At 42.2% G+C, this 19,808-nt stretch overlaps 1 protein-coding gene across 1 annotated transcript in view; it reads left to right on the forward strand.

The window, feature by feature from the left end:
- The window catches only part of exoc4 (exocyst complex component 4), a 192,587-nt gene that overhangs the window by 60,869 nt on the left and 111,910 nt on the right, over positions 1–19,808 (forward strand). The window contains exon 11 of the mRNA XM_050036180.1: positions 11,149–11,245. Within this exon, the coding sequence (XP_049892137.1) occupies positions 11,149–11,245 (97 nt within the window). The remainder of the gene's footprint in view (positions 1–11,148; positions 11,246–19,808) is intronic.

A 19,808-nucleotide genomic window follows, 5' to 3' on the forward strand; every position in this document is an offset into this window, starting at 1 on the left:
ATTTTTGCGCACAAAACTTAAGAATGATGGATAATGTGAAGACGTTAGCTCAAACATTGGTAGGAACAATTCTGTAGGGACATGTCCCTATTTTCCATTTGCAAATCTACGCCCTTGCCCTGTACACTGCACGGCAAACGATGCCCCAAAGAAGCTGAAATTCAGTTGAACTCAAAAACGAGCATTGTGTCAGAAACTAGCTCAAATCAAAAAGTATGCCCAGCATAAGGAAAATTAAATTGACATGTTAATAGTCTTCTCTATATTCAGAATATAATCAGACTTACCATTTCTGTTTTTAGAAGTGTCCCTCAACTGGCCATTATTCCTAGTTTACCATTACCCTGGAAGCTGAGTGACGGAGAAAAGGCCCATGTCACATGAATGACTGATGAGGACTTTCATAGTGGCCACATGTGGATGTGTGTGTATGCTACATAAAGTATGCCTGCCAAGTTATGTCATATATGACATGTCCAACATGCTGTAATTAAATGGCACGTTGTAACCGAGTCCATGCTTGAGTTCTGTTCCCCGCAGGAATGCCACTAGAAAATGACATGTTTCCCCTTCTTGCTCCGGCCCCACGCCTTTATGAATTGCTTTGTTCCAGCAGCGACATAACTGGGTTTGTAGATAAAAATGCAAGGTACCTCTGTTACCTGACAGGCTATTACTGTGAAAAGCCTTTATTTGTGTTCAGCATGAAAACAAATATGGAGCAGCTCTGCATATTGTGGAAAACAGGCACACGCACACACACACACACACACACACACACACACACACACACACACACACACACGGTTTGCTGCAGATGTCCTGGCTTTCAGGAGTTATTTTGTGTGTGTTAGCTTGGGCTCCTCATGTTCAATTTGCTCGTACATAGATTTCAGCAAGGTTGATTGGTTAAAACATTACAGATATGATTCCTCTCCTCCTCCAAGACGCACACACACACACACACACACACACACACACACACGCACACTGTACATAAACAGACACACATACGCACCTAAATGCAGTGTTGGATTCTTGTCTTCTGTGGGACCAGTGATTAAATTACAGTAGCTCTGGTGCTGATATTAGAGTGGAGCATGGAGGCAGTGTGGAAAAAGCACTGTGGCTTCTAATAATGATATCATGTTTTACTGCATTGTACCTCATTCGCCCTCTGGTTAGAAAACTGAAAGATAGAAGCATGATAATAGAAAAGACATTGCAGGCAGTTATTTAGAGACTGATATTGGAGTTGCCAGCGTTTGACTCACTGTTGTTATGTCATATGTTTGTACATAACACACAAGTATTGTATAGAATCTTTTACAGGATTGATGCTAGTAGTACATTGCACTTCACCTCATTCAGCAAGTGTGGCTCTCCACTTCTAGACAAAGTGGGAATCATAGATGATTGTCCAAACACATGCCAGCAACACCTGCTGGAGTAATGTGGTACAAGTACAGAAGTAAAACTGGATGTCAAGCAAAATGACTCCTGCATCAAAGGACCAGCGTGTAGTAGGGATGTCAAATGTGGTTAATTTTGGTTTCGATATCCTGACACTGACGCTGGTCTTTTTTTTTTTTTTTCAGGCAAAAAATTAAACAAACAAAATGACGTGAAATACAAGACAGCTTTCATTTTAGTCCAGTGCTACGTTGACTCAGTGAGCTTTAGCACCACATTTCAAAGTTTTACCTTTTATTTATTTTCTGTTGGCTTTGCTGACAGCCAGCCAGCAAGCTGAGTCAAGATGCGGAAACATCGTGCCCACTGCCCACCCTCTGGTCTCCACTGGTTAGCTAACGTTAGCCTTAGCAGCTAGATAGCGAGCGGTGCTGCTCATTTGCCAATCACTGCTGCGGAAACATGGTGGCCACCGCCCACCTCCCCCCAGGTAGCCTGGAGTAAGCAGATATACTTTGAGCTGCAAAACCTATTTCACATGGTTAACTGTGTTAGCATCGCTAGCCGGCCTGACACTGCTAATGGTGCTATCCGAGCTAATGCCCTCAGCTGGGATTTACCATTCAAAATTGAGCCCTTTCCTCACCTGGGCAACCTGCTCGGAGACCAAACAGTAGGCACAATTTTACCACAGCAACACTGTTGGGTCGGGAACGCGGTAGGGAATGTGCAGCGCCACAAGCTAGCTCCTATGAGCCCCAGTTTATGCGCAATGCAGTAAACTGAAGAGCTGCAAAATTAGCCTATAGACTGCCACGCGTAGCCATTCAAAAATTGCAGATACCCTTCCCCTCTACCCCCATTTTGAAGCATGTAGAAAACCTCCGGTTGCCTTCACTTCAACGTAAAAACATAGAAGGCCCTATCTAGAGCCAGCGTTTGGTTTGTCTGTTCTGGCTTACTGTCGACAATTGGCAGGCTCCGTGGAAGAGGGCCTGCTACCTGTGTTGATATGAAGGGCTCATTCTAAATTAACAAAAACATAATTCCTAGTTTCAGGCTGACAGAATTCTGAATATTATATCTCATTTCTGTCCCTAAATCCTACACACTGCTCCTTAACTAAAGCACTTCCACAATAGACACCGCATGCATATCTCATTTGGTTACTCCGTCAGTGCAATAGTGACCTTGAAACCATATAATAGTTGAGAAACGACAAAGCTGATTCTTAGTGCCGAACATCAGATATGGCCAATATCTGCAAGCTGTGAGGAAACGTATTGTCACATAATCAAATGTAAAGTTTTCAGGAAGAAACTCTTTATCTCACAAAGACCTGCTGAGATAAAACATAAACATGGCCGAAGTTAGAGCTATGAGATTTTCACATGACATCAAGATTTCGATCCTGGCGAGGTGACGCGCAGATAAGTCAGACATTAAATGCAGTGAGAAAGTGGAAGCGGGGGAGAATAGAAATGACAATGGGGATGCAGAGGACAGCAGAAGGAGAACAGAGCGAGGTTGTAATAGTTTACATAGTGCAGACATTTAATCAGAGAGAAAAAGCTTGGTGTATTTTCCCAACCTGAGGCTAATTTCAATCAGCATTGGTCTTGTCATTATTGGCGGCTTTGACTGTCACCTCTGTGTTTACTTTTAATCTCAGACCTGCTGATTGGGGAAGATGGAGGGATGAACAAATGAAAAAAGGGAGGGAATGAAGGGGGGAAGAAGGGCACGCAGGACATGAGGCTGCAGACGCCCTGGCACCTGTACCGTCGCAGCTTCACTGACAGCCGGGCAGATAAATGTTCAGCCTCTTGCTTTCCCAGCAGGCAACAGGTTCTTCCGGTAAAGAAGAGGGTGTGCAATGTGCTGTTAGATTCCCTGCTGGGTCCAATCAGAGATGTGATGACACTTGGTTTTCTGGGCGATTAGTTCTCTTGGTCTTTATCCACACACACACATGCTGACATGCATGAACTCAATCACTCATACGGAATTCTTTGTTATGGTTGACAGATTCAAGAGACCATGACAGTAAAGAGTGTTTTTAAGCCCTTGATGATTGAAGTGAGCACAGTGATGCTTCAATAGAGTGCTCGAATTTGGTGATGTAGGGACCACATGCACCACGTGAGGCAACTGATATTTTAGCTTCCTCCATTTTGTATTCTCTGGTTTTCTATTCGTTGGTCTACTTATTTGTTCCAGGCTGAAACAACTCAAAAATGTTCAGATAAGTTGACGTAAAATTTGCTACGTAAAGTCAAGGTGTCTGGGAGGTACAGTTTACTGATTTTGGTGTTCTTCTGACTTCCTCCAGTGCTGACTATTTTATGGGCAGCAGAAAGTGATTGTGCCATTGACCAACAAAAACCAGGGGCTGCTTGCACAAAACACCATAAATTTGTCCCTTAAGTATGACACTTAAGGCTTAAATGGAACACCTGGCCAATAACTGACTGGAAAAGATCCCATTGCACAAAACCGCAGAGCAATCAGTAATTGTAAAGAGACTGTAAGGGCGCAGCTTTGGAAAGTTGAGTGATCTAGAACCAGACAGTCACAATCATAGATTGACTTGCGGTTAAATTTATAGCACAAAATCATTTGCTCATCATTAAGCGTGTCCATTGTGTTCTCCTGGTTGTAGAACACTCTTCTCAGGAAGCCTTATTTTTCTCATTTATCTCCATAAAGTCAGCCATGTTGCAGTTAAGCTGAAGACAGAGGTACTTAATGTTTTTGTCCTTACTTTTGCTACTAAGGTCTAATGGTTTAACAAACTTGAAGCAATTCCTTAAGTACAAGTCCAAGATAATGAGAAAAACTTCCTTAAGTAAACATTTTGAGGCAACCTTAAGAAGACTTTGTGATTCCGATTTTACCTCAAGGAAACCTTAACTCTGACTTTTAGGAAAATCTTAAATTAAGGTGCTCTGTGCGACTGGCCCATGGCTATTTTAAGAGCACTTTATTCAGAAATTAAGATGCATCTACAGAGGTGGGTTCAAAATGTGTACACACTGCTTGTGACACACACAGAGACATGCAGGTTGCAGGTGGGTGAAATGACACATCATTGAGTAAATACGTATATTCTCAAAAATATGAATAAAGCAGAGAGCAAAGCTGCAGGCTCCCCTGTAAGAGAGACGCTGTGCACATTTACACATGAGGAACAGTTCAACTGATTATTTCAGAATCTAAAAGTTTAGACCTCGTAACTATAGTTTTTAGTATTCCTATTTGACCACAGGTATATGTCTAAGGTGGCAATCTGAATCACTTGCAAGAGCCTGCTTTCTCTACAGGCCCTTCCACCCCAGGGGCCCCAATGCAACCACACTGCCTGCACTGTCTATATTTACGCCCCTGGGGATGACACTCTGGTTGGCTGAATTCTTGTTATGCCCAAGACACACCTATGATTAATTAAGGGACTAAATACAACCCTTGTGCCTTACTCTGCGCCCTGATTATGCACCGTTTAACGAGTGGGTTTGCACATAACTTACATTCCCTTGTGCCATGCACTTTAGACCATGTGCTATAGATCGTTTAGATCTTGTAAGTCTTGTTTCTGTCAAAAGGAAAACCTTGAATATGTTACCAACTTTTGGAAATCTGTATAAAGCTTCCAACATTGCCACCACTTGCCAACAGAATGAAACTGAACTGTCATCACTGAAGTTTTAGGGGTAAATGACGCACGTTTCCAGCTGTTCAAAGAGTTCTTCCCCCACAAAATGTCCCTTACCGAGGATGGCTCTTCCTCACGTCTCAAAAGAGGCATTCTGCGCAATTAATATTCATCCTGCTTCTGGAGTGCATTGTTGTCATACCACCACTGGCAGATGTGCATTCATTAAACTCAAGACCACGGAGACACATTTAATTATTAATCCAACTCAATTTACACCTGAATTTATTTATACTATTATTTATTTATACCGTTTATTCTCGGCTAAGGGCTGGATTTGGTCTCATGGTTGGCAGAGCAGCCGATACCATCCCCTCAAATTAATTTTAATAATAGAAGGCTCTCATTAAGACACAATCAGACATGAAGACAGTCTGAGTGGAATGGGATGCCTGAAATTGACCAGAGAGTCATACATTATTGACACGCAAATTGTTCTTATTAGATCAGCAGGTTTCAACTCTGTGAATATGTAGCCGGCTGCCAGGCTGATTCTTTCACAAGCATACACACACACACACACACGCACACACAGTTAAATTGTATCTGAGTTGTACACGGAGAATATTACCTGAATTGATCACTCCCAAACTAATTTTCATAGCATTACAGCTACAGACAAATGAGGCCATTGAGGTTGAAAATTGGATTATTCTATATGTTGCTTTCTGTTTGCACAATTTAGCATGAAATGTGCAGCGCTGGCCAACGCTACGGATTAGGGACCTCAATCACAGGAAGAGCGCTGCCTCCCTCTGCTTGTTTTTATAGGCCAGCAATTACTGTACATCCCGTGGAGAGTTGCAGATACTGCAGAATACTACCTGTCAAATTTATACACGGTGTTAAATTCTGCTTGTGCTGTTTTGACCAGCGCAGCCAATTGTTGTCGCTTTTGTGAGCCTCCATTGTGTTTGTGTGGGGGGGGTGTGATTGTGAGTCAGTCACACAGTCGCCCTCCTGCCAGTCCCAATCAGAGTCTAGCCAGAGCGATCATAGGCGTCTTTGATCCTCTTGAGTTGACATGAACACAGACCCAGCTTGGCACACTGGCTATAAAGGAGAGATTACAGCTGTGATCACATGCATGCATGGCTGTTGTATTCAGACACATGAACAAACAGAACTTAAGCACTTTAAGGAGTTTATGCCAACTGGACAATTATTAGTATTTTAAAGGCCAGTAATACTTTATGTACTGTACAGTATAGTATAAAAATAATCATAATGTCTATATTGTATTTAAGAATGATTGTTATGGGCATATTTACATGATGGTAACCTAACTTGTCAATTTAACTTTTCCTAACATTTATTTAGACATGCGAAATATAAAACATATAAACATGTTAACTCAATTTTAGAATTTTATTAGGAGAGCAGGCAAACTTAAAGATCTATCACATTTTAAAAACAGTGGTTAGGAAGTGTGGTACTGGTTAAAATATAAAGTCATAAAAGGTGAGGCATGTTTATTTTTTATTGCACATTTCACACAGGCAGCTCAAGGAAGATAATAAGGAACATAATGAAGTTTTAAAAATACAGTTATGAGTGATAATTAATAAGAGTGCAGAAAACTTATTTCTTTTTTTACATAAACAACACATTTAAAAGAACACAGGCAGGAAGAGTAAAAGAGTATCACGTAAACAAATAAAACATTAGTGAAAATAAAAATGAATAAACTTATAATTAAAAAAAAAACACCAAAAAATAATTAAAATTAAAGTACAATTTTAGTAGTTTTAAAAGCAGTTACATTAGGTGCAGATCAGAATTTTGGAAGAAAAAAAAAATCAAGAAAAAGCCATAGGAAACAGTTTTGAGATTCTTTAAAATATTTGTATATTGAATTGTTCTCGGGCAGCATTGTGGTTTAGTGGTTAGCACTGTCTTCTCACAGCAAGAGGGATCCTGGTACAATCCCAGGAGGGAGCCCTTCTGTGCAGAGTTTGCATGTTCTCCCCGTGTCAGCGTGGGTTTTCTCTGGGTACTCCAGCTTCCTCCCACAGTCCAAAGACATGCAGGTTAATTGGTGACTCTAAATTGTCCGGAGGTGTGAATGTGAGTGTGAATGGCTGTCTGTGTCTATGTGTAAGCCCTGTAATAGTCTGGCGACCTGTCCAGGGTGAACCCCGCCTCTCACCCAATGTCAGCGGGGACAGGCTCCAGCCCCCTGACCCTCAAGAGGATAAGCGCTTACGAAAATGGATGGATGGATGAATTGTTATCTATTGCTATATATGTGCTAGTACATGCTAGGGTTGGCGACCAAACTATTTCAACAATTTCCAAAACTTGACATGTTTGCGAGTCACTTGTCATCCATTCAGAATGGAGCTGCAGCACACTTTTGGACTGCTACCCACCAGTTGTGAACCACTACTGTAACGTATCTCTTCAAGTTAAATCCATTTTGGCAAGTGTCAGTTCTTGAGTGCTCATCTGGGTGACAACGCAGGATTAAGACAAGAGGCGGAATTTGCTGCGAAACACTACCAAGGCAGGAAGCCAGTCATGGAGCTCTGAGGCCGGCAACGGAGCTTTGTGGAGCCGCAGGTTCAACTTCAGACAAGAAACAAAAGCGCTCCAAAGCCGGGAAGTTGGCCAGAGAGCTCCACTGCCGCTCTGTCTGCTTCCCAGCGAGCAAAAACTATCGGTGCATTGGTGTTGAAGTCTATGTCACCCCTGCATCTTGTCCAGAACTTACATTTTTGTCATTAAGCAGAGTACTAAGAAATGATACTGTTGGGTATCAGTATCAAATTCCAAGTACCAGAATCAGTTCAAGTATTGGTTCACATGTAAGTGGTATCCAACTCTAGCACACACACACCGTCAGGCAGGGAATCATGAGCATTTGGACTAGTTTCTGTCCTAGCTCTCTTTTTTTCCATACAGACTCACACATTTAGATCGTGGACACAAAACAGATTCAAACCACTTGTAAATTAGGGATTATGACTGTTCCTTCGCCCGCCTGTCTGGATTTCCCCATCTCGCTCTCTCTGACACACTCGCAGATGCATACAGAAACACTCCGGTCCCAGGAGACGCTGGAGTGTGTTAAAGAAGGCATCACACGTTCGTTCTCTCCCCTGCCTAAATCTGGGCAGGGCCGGAATTCATCACAGGATCAAACCAGTTTCTCATCAAACCCAGGAAAGTGTAGCTAATGCAATTTCACTAAGTCACTGCCCGACTTGATTACATGTGGGCTGGGGAGCGCATGCTAAGGCGCCGCAGGGGGCTGGATGGGTGTCACTGTGTGAGTGCGTGTCAACATCTGTGTAGTTTAGGTGGATCCATTTGTTTCATGCTCTGTGTCACAAGTGTGTGTGTATGTGCTTGTTTTGTACCGTATGCGTATACATATGTGTACCTGTTTGCACCCCTTAAATCTGTGGATGTTTTTATGGATAGAAGTTGTGTGTCATGGCCGTGTGTGTTGCAGACGGTGCAGTGGTCCTCGAGGGGGATTTCAGGCAGATTTGGCCACATTAGAATGTGTTGCTTCTTCCTTTCCAGCTTTCAGTTGCCGTCCCACTGAGCACCACACCTCCACACACACCCCTCTCTCCACTAATCCTGGATCAGACCACACACCAAGGGGACTGAAATGCGCAGACACTCATCCAAACAACACTAACGAATCCTTGAGCACACACATGCAAACACACAAGCTCTCGCAAACAAAAAATGGCACTTTTTACACATTATGTGGAGAGACGGCTGGCAGCAGTTTGGTGGCATCCTGACCTGAAACCGGAGCCACCCTGTCACGTCTAGACAACTCTGAAGAATCCCATGCATATTAATGCTGGCCTATTTAATATTCATCAGTGCTATGCCCTGTTGGCAGCTGGTCCCAGACCCCATGGATCAATGAGGTCTCTTCCTCGCTCCTTTGTCTGACACGGATGCAGATGTTTAGAGCATGAAATTAAATTGGTCACTGTCATTGGGAAGACATACATGCTAGTCAATTTGGTGCGTGTGTGTGTGTGTAGTTTCCGGTTCGACGTGGCTCTTGGAGCAGACAGGTGACGCTAACATCCTCAGAGTCTGTGACATGTTGATGTTATTCATGGGAACTTGAGTGTTTGCAAGTTGATGACAAGGAAACAAAAGTTTAGCCAGCTCTTTCCGTGTTGACGCTCAGCGAGAGAGATAGAGACGGAGAACGTGAGGCAGAGAGGGAGGATGAGCAGGAGAGTGCGTTGGCGGCAGCTTTGTTTAGGAGCCTGTAATTGAGTCTTAATTGAATTGGCACCAAAGGAAGGATGAATGGATGGAGAGATGGAGAAAGAGAGTTTGAGTGAATTGGACCTCATCTCTGTCTCCACTTAGCAACGCGAACGTGGGCTCACTGCGCAGGCGAATTTCATGGCAACAGATCAGAATCAGAAACCCCTTGATTTGAAAGTTTTGGTTGGATTGAAAGCTTCCCTTGTCATTTTAATGAAAATACGGGGAGTGTTGTCTCCCATACTTCTTCAAATGAAACTTGTTCCATTAGAAATGTATTATGGAGCCCCAGCACAGGGAACAATGGGTTGATATGCATTTGAATGCAAAGCTAGGCAGGCAGCGCAGGTAATGCGGAACAGGCTTTTGCACCATGGCGAAGCGTCTTTGTGTTATATCACACAAGCTTCGCAAGGTCGTATTGGACATGGAAATGAAACAGAAGGAAACAGCAGAGCAAGGCTTTGTGCCAAGCTGAAATCTCACCATTTCAGACAGCGCACACCCCGTACCCATTTCGAAACCCTATCAGAGTAGCTTGGATCACCGTCTTTTTTCATCTCTGTCCAGTTCTTCCACTTAACTTACTCTGTACACTTGACAGAACATCACACCTCATTTCAACTGAAAACACTTTAAACAGTAAAATGCAGCATTTTGATGGTCCTAAAATTTTGAAAGCAAACTTTTTTCTTCAGGTTTCCCCAAACACAGAGATCAGTTGTTATCAGACTCCCTTGGTTTTGAATCGAGGAGGTTATTTATTGCATTGTCTGTTTTTTTTTCCAGTCTCGTGGATGTATTGTTACAGAGTGCTTTGGGACTAAACCATAAACCTAAATCAAGAGATTTTAATGAATAATATTTTCTCTACTGCACACAGGCAGCAATACCTCCTGCTGCTCCTCCATCTCCTATTCTTATTCTTATTCTTATTCAGCAGCTTTACTTGCAAACACTGTACAAACATATACATCTGCACATGCATTCATGCAAAGTATTCTTTCAAAACCCTTTCTACATGCACAAACACAAAGACAGTAAATCATTTTGCTTTGCAGTTAGCTGTATTGACAACAAGCCGCAATTTCTCCCCCATCAATTATATTGATTACTTCAGGATGAGTGGAGGTAATGAGCTTGGGTGTTCTTTCTCTCCCCTATGATCTCCCCTCTTCCCCTGTCTTCAGCCCCCTCCCCTTGGCGTCTACCTCCCCCGTTCCTTTCTGAGCATGTTACATGGCAATGATTTTCTGATTAACCCTGTTAGCTTTGGGGTTCACCCACGCAGTGACGCAGGGGCATGGAGGTGTGAGGGTGTGTGGGATGCATTTAGATTTGTGAAGGAGAACTGCACTGATTGAGTGATGTGTTTATCAAGGCTGAGGTTTGTACTCCTGTACTGATTAAACATTTAATGTTTAAAATGATTAAGAATTGTTTAAGATTTAAAAAAGATATATTGATTTATAGAGGGAACATCAGTGTTGCATGATCAGAGTTCAGGGTCATCTACAGAGCAGCACTCTAGGGGTTGCTCGGGATTTGGTGTCTTGTTAAAGGACACGACATGGTGATGATTAAGTTCTGAGTCGTGAGTTTGAAAGCACATATTTAGAACTACCTTAATCCTCTAAATGTCATCCTACATATGACTCACACACACATTTTACCTACTGTGCATTTCAAGCACCTCCTGCTACAACACTGCCATGTATATATGTCTATTTTGACATGTTTGATTGAGTCAAGTCCTGTTTTCCTTGTTGTAGGTGGTGCTGATGACAACCTGATTGAAGGAGGAGAAATGAAGTTTGTATGTAAACCGGGAGCAAGGAACATCACTGTCATCTTCCAGCCTCTTCTCAGGTACAGTGAACACCCAGCCAAAACTTTATCTGAATGTGGTTTCAAGACATCTTTCTAGTTTATTGGGAATGTGATCAGCAACACAAAACAGCAAGAAGTCTATCGTCACTCATTTGTGATGACACACCGCCCACTGTATGAGTAAGTCCTTAAATAGAGTACTAATGTGATGATGACTTTGGACTGAGAGGAGTCACAAGGAAAGATAAATGAAGTGATGAGCAAATTGTACTGTCAAACAAGCTGTGTAATGAAGAATGAATAGGGTGCCATTACTGCAATGCAGTAAATCAGTCATGGCAATCTGACCACCCAGGAAGTAGTTATACATAGGCATGTCATGATACCAGGGGTCTCATTTATAAAACAAAGCATAGGATCCATACTAAAAAAGTACATATGGACAAAAGGCAAAAATGGCGTGCGCCAAAAAATATTCTACAATTTCTACAATCAGGCTTTCACCTCACCATCTGCATCGCCAATTTCCCGTCTCCAAAATGTTCGTAAGCATGGGTCAAAGTTTCTCTCATCAAGTCTGTTTTCATAGATCACAGCTTTTGCGTGGGAAGTGGCCTACGCCTCTTTCAGGCCTTGTTTTGTGCGTATAAATGAGACCCCAGAAATTTAGTCGTCGATACCAATACCCAATTTGATACCAAGACGCTCCCATTGCAAAGAATTAAAGAAATACGCTGGCCTCAGGAAAACACACTTGTCTTTTCGATAAGTCCAGACAGAGTTGTCACGTTAGCTGCACTTGTCGCTGTCTTCCACATATTCTTCTGTGCTAATTGGTGTTCCTCTTCTTCCTTTAGCATTTTACAGCAGACAAAAATACTTGTAGGTGTATATGCTGCCTTGTCTGGTTTGGAAGAATTCCCCATATCTAGGGTACCTACAGTGCTGCAGAAAAACCATACCCTGCTGTCACGTTTTCGGAATTTTGGCATCGACTTGGACTTGTTATACAGGTATATTTTGTGGACAAAAACATGACACTGTTGCTTGGCTACTACGCCAGAACTTGCTGTCTTTACTGGAACAGTTTGGGCGGATTCCATTAACTTTAAGAGACACATGCGTGAAAGGGCCACTGGCATCATACTGGTCCGTCAGAGAGGGATGACCAAGCCACTCAAGACATATGACGGCTGGGACATGACTCAATACCAGTAAAATGTAAACTAATTATATTACACAGCCTCTTAGTGACCATCTATCGATTTCAACCTTTTTAATGTTTGGCGGGATACCGTAAATCAAACATGATGTAATGTACTGTACCTCCAGTTCCAAATGTTTTGTTGATACCCTCCAGGAATCGGGATCGACTACCACCCGCGTTTTTATTTCCCATTAAATTTGAGCATTGTGAAGGGTTGTCTTTGTGGTAATGTTCTGTATGTCTGGTCGTTTTCTATACAGCGCTGTGGTCCCAGGCGAGTAGTGTAAATCTAATAGTGAAGCAGTTTAATTGAATTGGCCTCCATGCAGTGATACATTACCTTCTAGGATCCATTAAACAGAGATGTTTCCTACTTCTGCACGGTGCCTGGCATACATTTCTACAATTTTAACATCATGGTGCATAGTTTTAATGCGCAGAGGAGGGATAAGTGCTCCTTTTTGGCAAACGCTTTGTTTATCTCTTAAATTTGTATAAGGCAGTTGGCAGTTGACAGATGATTTGACTGTAAAAGTATCTTGAACACTCAGCCAGTGGAGAGCTATAGCCTCACACAGGCCATCTGGGTAGTAACTGTATTATGAGGTAGCTAACTAGCTTAACTGTTTGGCTGTAGAACATTTAGTCTTACAGTCAGTGAATACAGGCAAACATGGAAAAGCCGAGAGAGGTGTTTGGTTAGATTTTGTATATTATACATATACCCTGACCACTAAACAGTATGGAATCGCTGAATATCTTAATTTGGTTAAGCTAGATGCACTTAATCTATCAGATGCATTTTGCTCATCACATCCCCACTAATGTAAGCTGTATTGTCAGTTGTCATGTTACCTTTTCTTTGATTGATTGATGCCCTTTGAAAGCAAAATACTGGTTTCAGAGAGTAAGGGCTGTCTATGTTTGTATGTGTGTGTGTTGACGTGTGCATGCATGTGTCTATGCATGCTTTAATGTCTTCTCCAGGTGGTTGCCTGTGTGTTTATGTCCCTTTACTGCTGCTTTGGCCCTGAGTCTTTGCTCTCAGTCTGTCTCTCTCCCTCTGCTCTGCACTTTTATTCTCTCTGTGACACACACACACACGCTGACGTTCAACCCCTCTTCACTGAGGGTCCGGCCAAGCTCTCGTCTGAACAAATGACCAAAAATAAAACGGTGACTAGCTTTCTGCCTACCTCTCCCATGTTGTCTGTAATGGTTCATATCAATCACGGCAAACTGCCTCGCACACGGGGCCTCTCTTTTCTCTCTCTCTCCCTCCGACTTGCCCTCTCCAGACTTGTAGTGCCAATGGAGCGCTGTTTCTTGCAGATGGTTTTCTAATGGCAAAGCCCTGGCACTCCGCTGATGGATCACTACACCTCCTGCAGCCAGCCATGCAACTCATGGCAGCTTTAATGACAGAAGCAGTTGGGGGCTGCAGCACAGGAAATCAGTGGTGTGTGTGGCAATGTGTGGGCATACGAGACAACGGGGTCTTAATGTTTGATTGCAAATGGTTTCAGCACGTTGTGGTACATTTCTTTTTCATCTCCTAAATCAAGTGTGCTTTATGTTGTTATGGTGTGTCTGTTTTTTAAATCTTTATTGATATCTGGTGAACAAAGAACCACAACATCTGCAAACTTTTTAATGTGATGACTTTCTACCTGTCAGTGGTATATTAGTCATGGACATTTTCAGTGCTCCAGAGAGGGTTAACCTCAGAGAATCAGATCAAAATGGCCCACAAAATGACCAATTAAATCCCTTAAAGATCTTACATAATAATCCCCACACTTACTTATAACCATAGTCTTTTAGTTTAGAAATTCATTCAGATATATAAGTAAGGCTAAGCCACCTATTTTATTGTACTTGTGTGATTACATTTTATCTTTCCCCTTTCTCTATATCACTCTCTGCTGGCGCATTAACCTAATGCCCTTGTGGGTATTAACATTTCATCTCATGTCATATTAAGCACTCCATTCACGGTTCAGATGGTGCTGCATGTGATTGGCTTGTAATTAACAATGGTATCTCTATTGCGTGACATAGCTCACAGTTGGATTAGTAAACCCAGAGTTAACTGAACCTGATGAGAATGTGCTCCATGATACGGGTTATGCCGAATTGCCAGCGTAATGCTTAGTGAAATAATGTATCCCAACCCACTCGTGATACAGGACCTTTATCATGGAGCAGCAGTGCAGCTCTTTGCTCATGCAAAGCTACTTCAGGTATCATTAAAGTGTTTCTGTCCACTTTACATCATCTTTGTTGACTTGAAGAAGACCTATTTTAGGCAATGGTACCTCTTCTTTTTAAAATTACTTTATTGTTTTATATTTCGGGGCCCTAGTGTAGAGGTTAGAGCACTTATCTGCCATGCGGAAGGTCCAGGGTTCGAATCACGCTGGGGTCGACGTAGGATTCAGGATTAGAGAGTAACTCCAGAATCTGAGCCAAGTCCTCAACGAGGAGCCCATTGTAGATGGGGGGTTCCAGACATAAAAACGGATTCATTATTTTAGATTTGGGACTTTACTGTGAGCCAGTTCTTATAATTGCACCTTACAGTTGTCCAGTTTATATTAAGTCTTAAATTTGCCATAGACCATATTTTATATTTGCTATACATTGCTTTTCTACTTTATGTAAGTCCTTTAATATTGCATGCTTTATCTACACTCCTCTAACTTTGTAATCTAAACAGTTTACAGGCAGTTGGCAGTTGAAATGCGAATCATTTTCGTGAATCCTCCCTACACATACATGCAACAAGAGGGTAGCGCAGGGTCAGCCATCAGTGCCGCCACTCAGTGCCTTGCTCAACAACTCTTCAGCAGTGCCCAGGAGGTAACCGAGCACCTCTCCAGCTGCCAGTCCATTCTTTATTCTTGTTCCATACTGTGACTTGAACTAGCAACCCTCTGGTACGGACTGATCTACTACTGCCCCTTGGAGGTTCTTTGGGGAATACTGGTGGAATATGAAGTGCCATCACCATTCCCATGTGCTATCAAATTCATGTATAACCCAGGTGTGAGCTGCATCTGTATTCTTTGCTGTAGATCAAGTGCATTTGGGCACTGGGCTCCACCAAGGTTATGATTTGTTACCTTCTTTATTTTGGACAAAATATCCAGAAGCAGCAGAGATTAAACAGAATACTGTATCTGCATTTGTGATCCAGGATATGCTGGAGGGATTATAAATCCCACCTGATGTTGGCAGGCCTCATGCTCCCCCAGGAAGAGCTGTTGGAGGTGGCTGCGGAGGAGGACATCTGTCTTACCTCAGTTAGCCTGCTGCCACGACAACCTAGCCCTGGCTAAACGCCAGGAAGTGGATGGATTATGATAAGAAGGGGACCAGTGTGGAGTAGACTACTCTTATGTACTTGTCGCTTATGTTTGCGTCTCTGTCTACATTCTTATTGTGCATATGTATGTAAACAATATGTATATAGGTTTCCCCTCTGTAGCTGAATACATATAAAACAAAACTCATGATAATTTGTTTGAGAGGATATGCTAACACATATGAAGTCACATCTATTAAAGGGCCAGTGTGTTGGATTTAGTGGCATCTAGCAGTGAGGTTGCAGAACTGAAGCTTCTCCCATGTGTCAAGCATGCAGGAGAACTATGGTGGTCGTCACGAAAAGGTGAATGGCCCTATAGAGCCACTGGAGCTACTGAAGAACCACATGGCGGGTCCTTGAAAGTGAACCCGCTTTATATATAGACTTAAATGACTCATTCTTTCAAAAACAGAAGCTCTCTGAATCAAATTAAATGGTCTAGTAAACTGACTGGTCACTCACAGCTTGATCCAGTGTCACTGAACACCAGACACTTACAGTGGATAACCACCTCAACTTTAATTGGCGACTCCCACCCTTTGAACAGTGAATTTCAGCATCTTTCTTCTGGATCAAGGTTCATAGTCTTAAGTGTCAATGAAAGCGGTCTAAAAACAGCTTTGGTTCAGCAGCCATCACTCAGATGAACAAGTCGTAGCAGCCCTGCACAGATGCTTTGGAAGCAACTTTTAATTATTTGTTTATTTATTACTGATCATTGGAGTTAAGTATTTTTATTATGTCCATCTGTTGTTCTGTGTTGTTTGTAAAATGTGTCAAGATGGATGCCTCGTCTTCTACTGCCAACCAGTTCTACCTGCAGATACAAATGAAGTAACCTAACCTACTTATATTGTGAGGTAGACACAACTATTGTTATTTCTAAACACCAAACTTCAATCTCTAAGTATCATCGACAAGTATGTTTGAATTTATTCTGACAAGGCTAAAGGCAGCTAAAACCTTACATGTGAGTTTGTTGGTGCATTTTTGTCAGTGTGTTCGGTTACATCTCCTCTAGAGAGCACTGAATGACCCTTAAGATTGCCAAAACATTATCCCTCCCTTGGGATATCCGCCATGTCCGTTTTGAGCTGAGCAGTTTTGTAGTAAGTGAATGAATGAGATTGGTTCTGCCCTCACAAGTGTAGCAATCCAACCCGATGTGTCAGAGCACAGAATGTATGTCTTTAAAGACGCGCACACAAATACGGGGCAGACACAGGGTAGTGTTTGTGCATGTAGCAGCCAATTTAGTTTGACTTCTGGGGTCTCCTGCTGACATTTGGGTGGTATTTACACCCCTTGCGCCGGACGACGTTGGCATTTTGAAAAGCTTCAGCAGGCCCCTAATCTCTCCCTGTTCACCATCCACAGGATGACCAGGCACGGCCATGCCTGGTATGCTGTATTTGTGTCTGTGTGGCAGTGTGTGTTTCTGTGTGTGCGCAGGTGAAGCCTTAAGTCCGACAGAATTACTGTGTTGCCATATCGGAGTTAATTAGTGAGTAAAATGTTATCATTACTGATAGGAATGATGGCCAGATCTATGAAAATCGAGAGATTTTGAGAACCAATTTTTTTGTGTGTGATTCAGAGTCATGAACTCGCCTGCTGAAGGGCTTTATGTAATCGTATCATACTCATGCTCAGTTAATTTCCTTTCTAACCGACTTCATTTTGCTTTTAATCTCACTGCTTTCTAATTACTAGTTCTGACTCCAAATAGATTTTTGGTCCTCAAAATTACCTGTGGGGAAGATTCATTTGAACGTTTCACTCGTCTTTTGAAATCACTGACTGTGCCTCATTCAGAATTTGACTCAAAGCCCTTTTGTATGTGAGTGCATGTTATTGCAGTTGTGCATTTGTGTACCAAAACATAAAGGAAGCTCAGAATATTCCTGGTAGTCACGCAGGCAGGTGTGCCAGATTGAACGCTTCACTGCTGTGTAACAGTCGATTGAGTACAGAGCCCTTCGTATGCACTTGTAGCATTAGCTTATTAAAAAGTACTCATGTTGATGTGCAGATACTCGAATTCATATAAGGTCTGCTCAGAGTCGGTTCTGCTGTAAGTGTCCATGGTCGAGTGAAAAAAGAAAAGAGTCAGAGGGTCGGAGATTGACAGAGAGCGCTCGGGGGAAGCAGAGAGGGAAGGACAATGGAACAAGCGATGAAAGGAACGAGGAGCGGATAGAAAGCTAGATGACAGGAAAAGGACAGAAGGGCTCTGCCTCCCACCATTGTAGCCTGTGGTGAAAACGAAACACACCATGATTCTGCACTAATTTCACACTCTCATTAACTCCCCTCCTGAGCAGCACACACAGACCAAGACAGACAAAAGTTAGAGGTGAAATAGAGTATCTCTGGAGAAGTTTTAAGTGTTTGTGAGGTTTCTCAAATTCCTGAGCTGCGTCTTTCATATTTAGATTTTCAGACTTAGTATTTCTTGAGGACTTTGCTGTGCCAAATTTTATATTTTTAAGAAAACTGTGTGTGGGCTTATTGAGAATATACCTGTGAAGAAGCATAGGCCTATACCTTGCTAATAAAACGAAGTCATAAATTAAGTAAGGGAGACACATCCAGAATTAAAAGATAATTTTGGTCATTTTAGGATATGATTTGTTTCTTCTCATAGACATGATGCACCAATTCATTATGTGCATTCTGCTTTATGTACTAATATCAATTGTGAGACCAATATTTGAGACCAATACCTGATATACAGCAGGGTCTGGTGTAGGTTAATTTGGCTTTCAATAGCCCGACACTAGTAAGTAACCGGTTTATTTTTGATGAAAAAAATGCATAATGACAAGAAATACAAGAGGCCTTTTCTTTTAGTCTGGCACACCATTGACTCAGTGAGCTTTAGCACTGCATTATAAAGTGCTATCCATTTAGAGGTGGTGAAATTTTAATGTTTTGTGATGGAAATGTCTCACCTTTTATTTTATTTTATTATCTGTTGGCTTTGCTGACAACCAGCCTGTTAGCTGCATTAACATGCTGTAATGTGGTGCCCACTGCCCACCCTACAGTCTCCACTAGTTAGCTAATGTTAGCCTTAGCTGCTCTGCACTGCACACCACATGGGTTGGGTGGGAGCTAGCTTGCAGTGGACACATGGTGGCCTCACGCAGCACGCTCTGGTCTCCCCTCAGGTTATCCCGATAAGTGGGCAGCTTAATTTTAGCTGCAAAACCCTTTTAGCATTGTTGACTATGTTAGCATCCGTGCTGACACTGCTAACTGTGCTAACAGAGCTAGCAGTGTTATCATAGTTAACAATGCTAAAGGGGGTTTGCAGCTCAAAATTAAGCCTTTTACTTACCAGGGCAACCAAGGGGGAGACCAGAGGGTGGGCGCTAGAGGGTGACAAGGGAGTGGATTTTCACTCTTGTCCCATCCCACTCCTACAAAAAACTCCTGTCCCATCCCAATTCCATGACAAAGTACATCAAAAAATCCTGTCCCTTCCTGATCCTGAAAGAATGTCTCTATCTCATCCTGTTCCCGTGTTGTTTTTAAATAATACAGAAAATATTGTTTATTAATATTAGAACTGCATATTTATAGATAAGCAAACTCAATCATTATAGCGTAGTGATAAAAAAAACCTCCTAACTTAACAGCTGGAACAGCTATATTGTAGGCCTACATATTCATACTATCTTTAAATATTGCAATTTCCCATTCTATATTTAACGTTTTTGACTGTTGCAGTGTAAGTGGAAACTTGCTTGGTAGTTAACATTAGTCTGATTCTAACTGCTTCAACCACGTGGCAAATAACTAGCGCTTCATCTGTTAGCTCGTAGCTAACACATCATTGGAATTAGAATCAACACGGAAATGGAAATTAGCATTGCAATTGCAACACTATCTTATACGGTCGTTTTCACTTAACATGCTCAACATAAAACAACATGTGTCCTCATACATAAAGAAATATATTTCCCATGCCCTGTAAAAATGAATATAAAGCTGCTAACTTCACATTGTTAGCTCAGTGT

This window comes from Epinephelus moara, chromosome 23 (assembly GCF_006386435.1).
Source record: "Epinephelus moara isolate mb chromosome 23, YSFRI_EMoa_1.0, whole genome shotgun sequence".
Taxonomy (NCBI): domain Eukaryota; kingdom Metazoa; phylum Chordata; class Actinopteri; order Perciformes; family Serranidae; genus Epinephelus; species Epinephelus moara.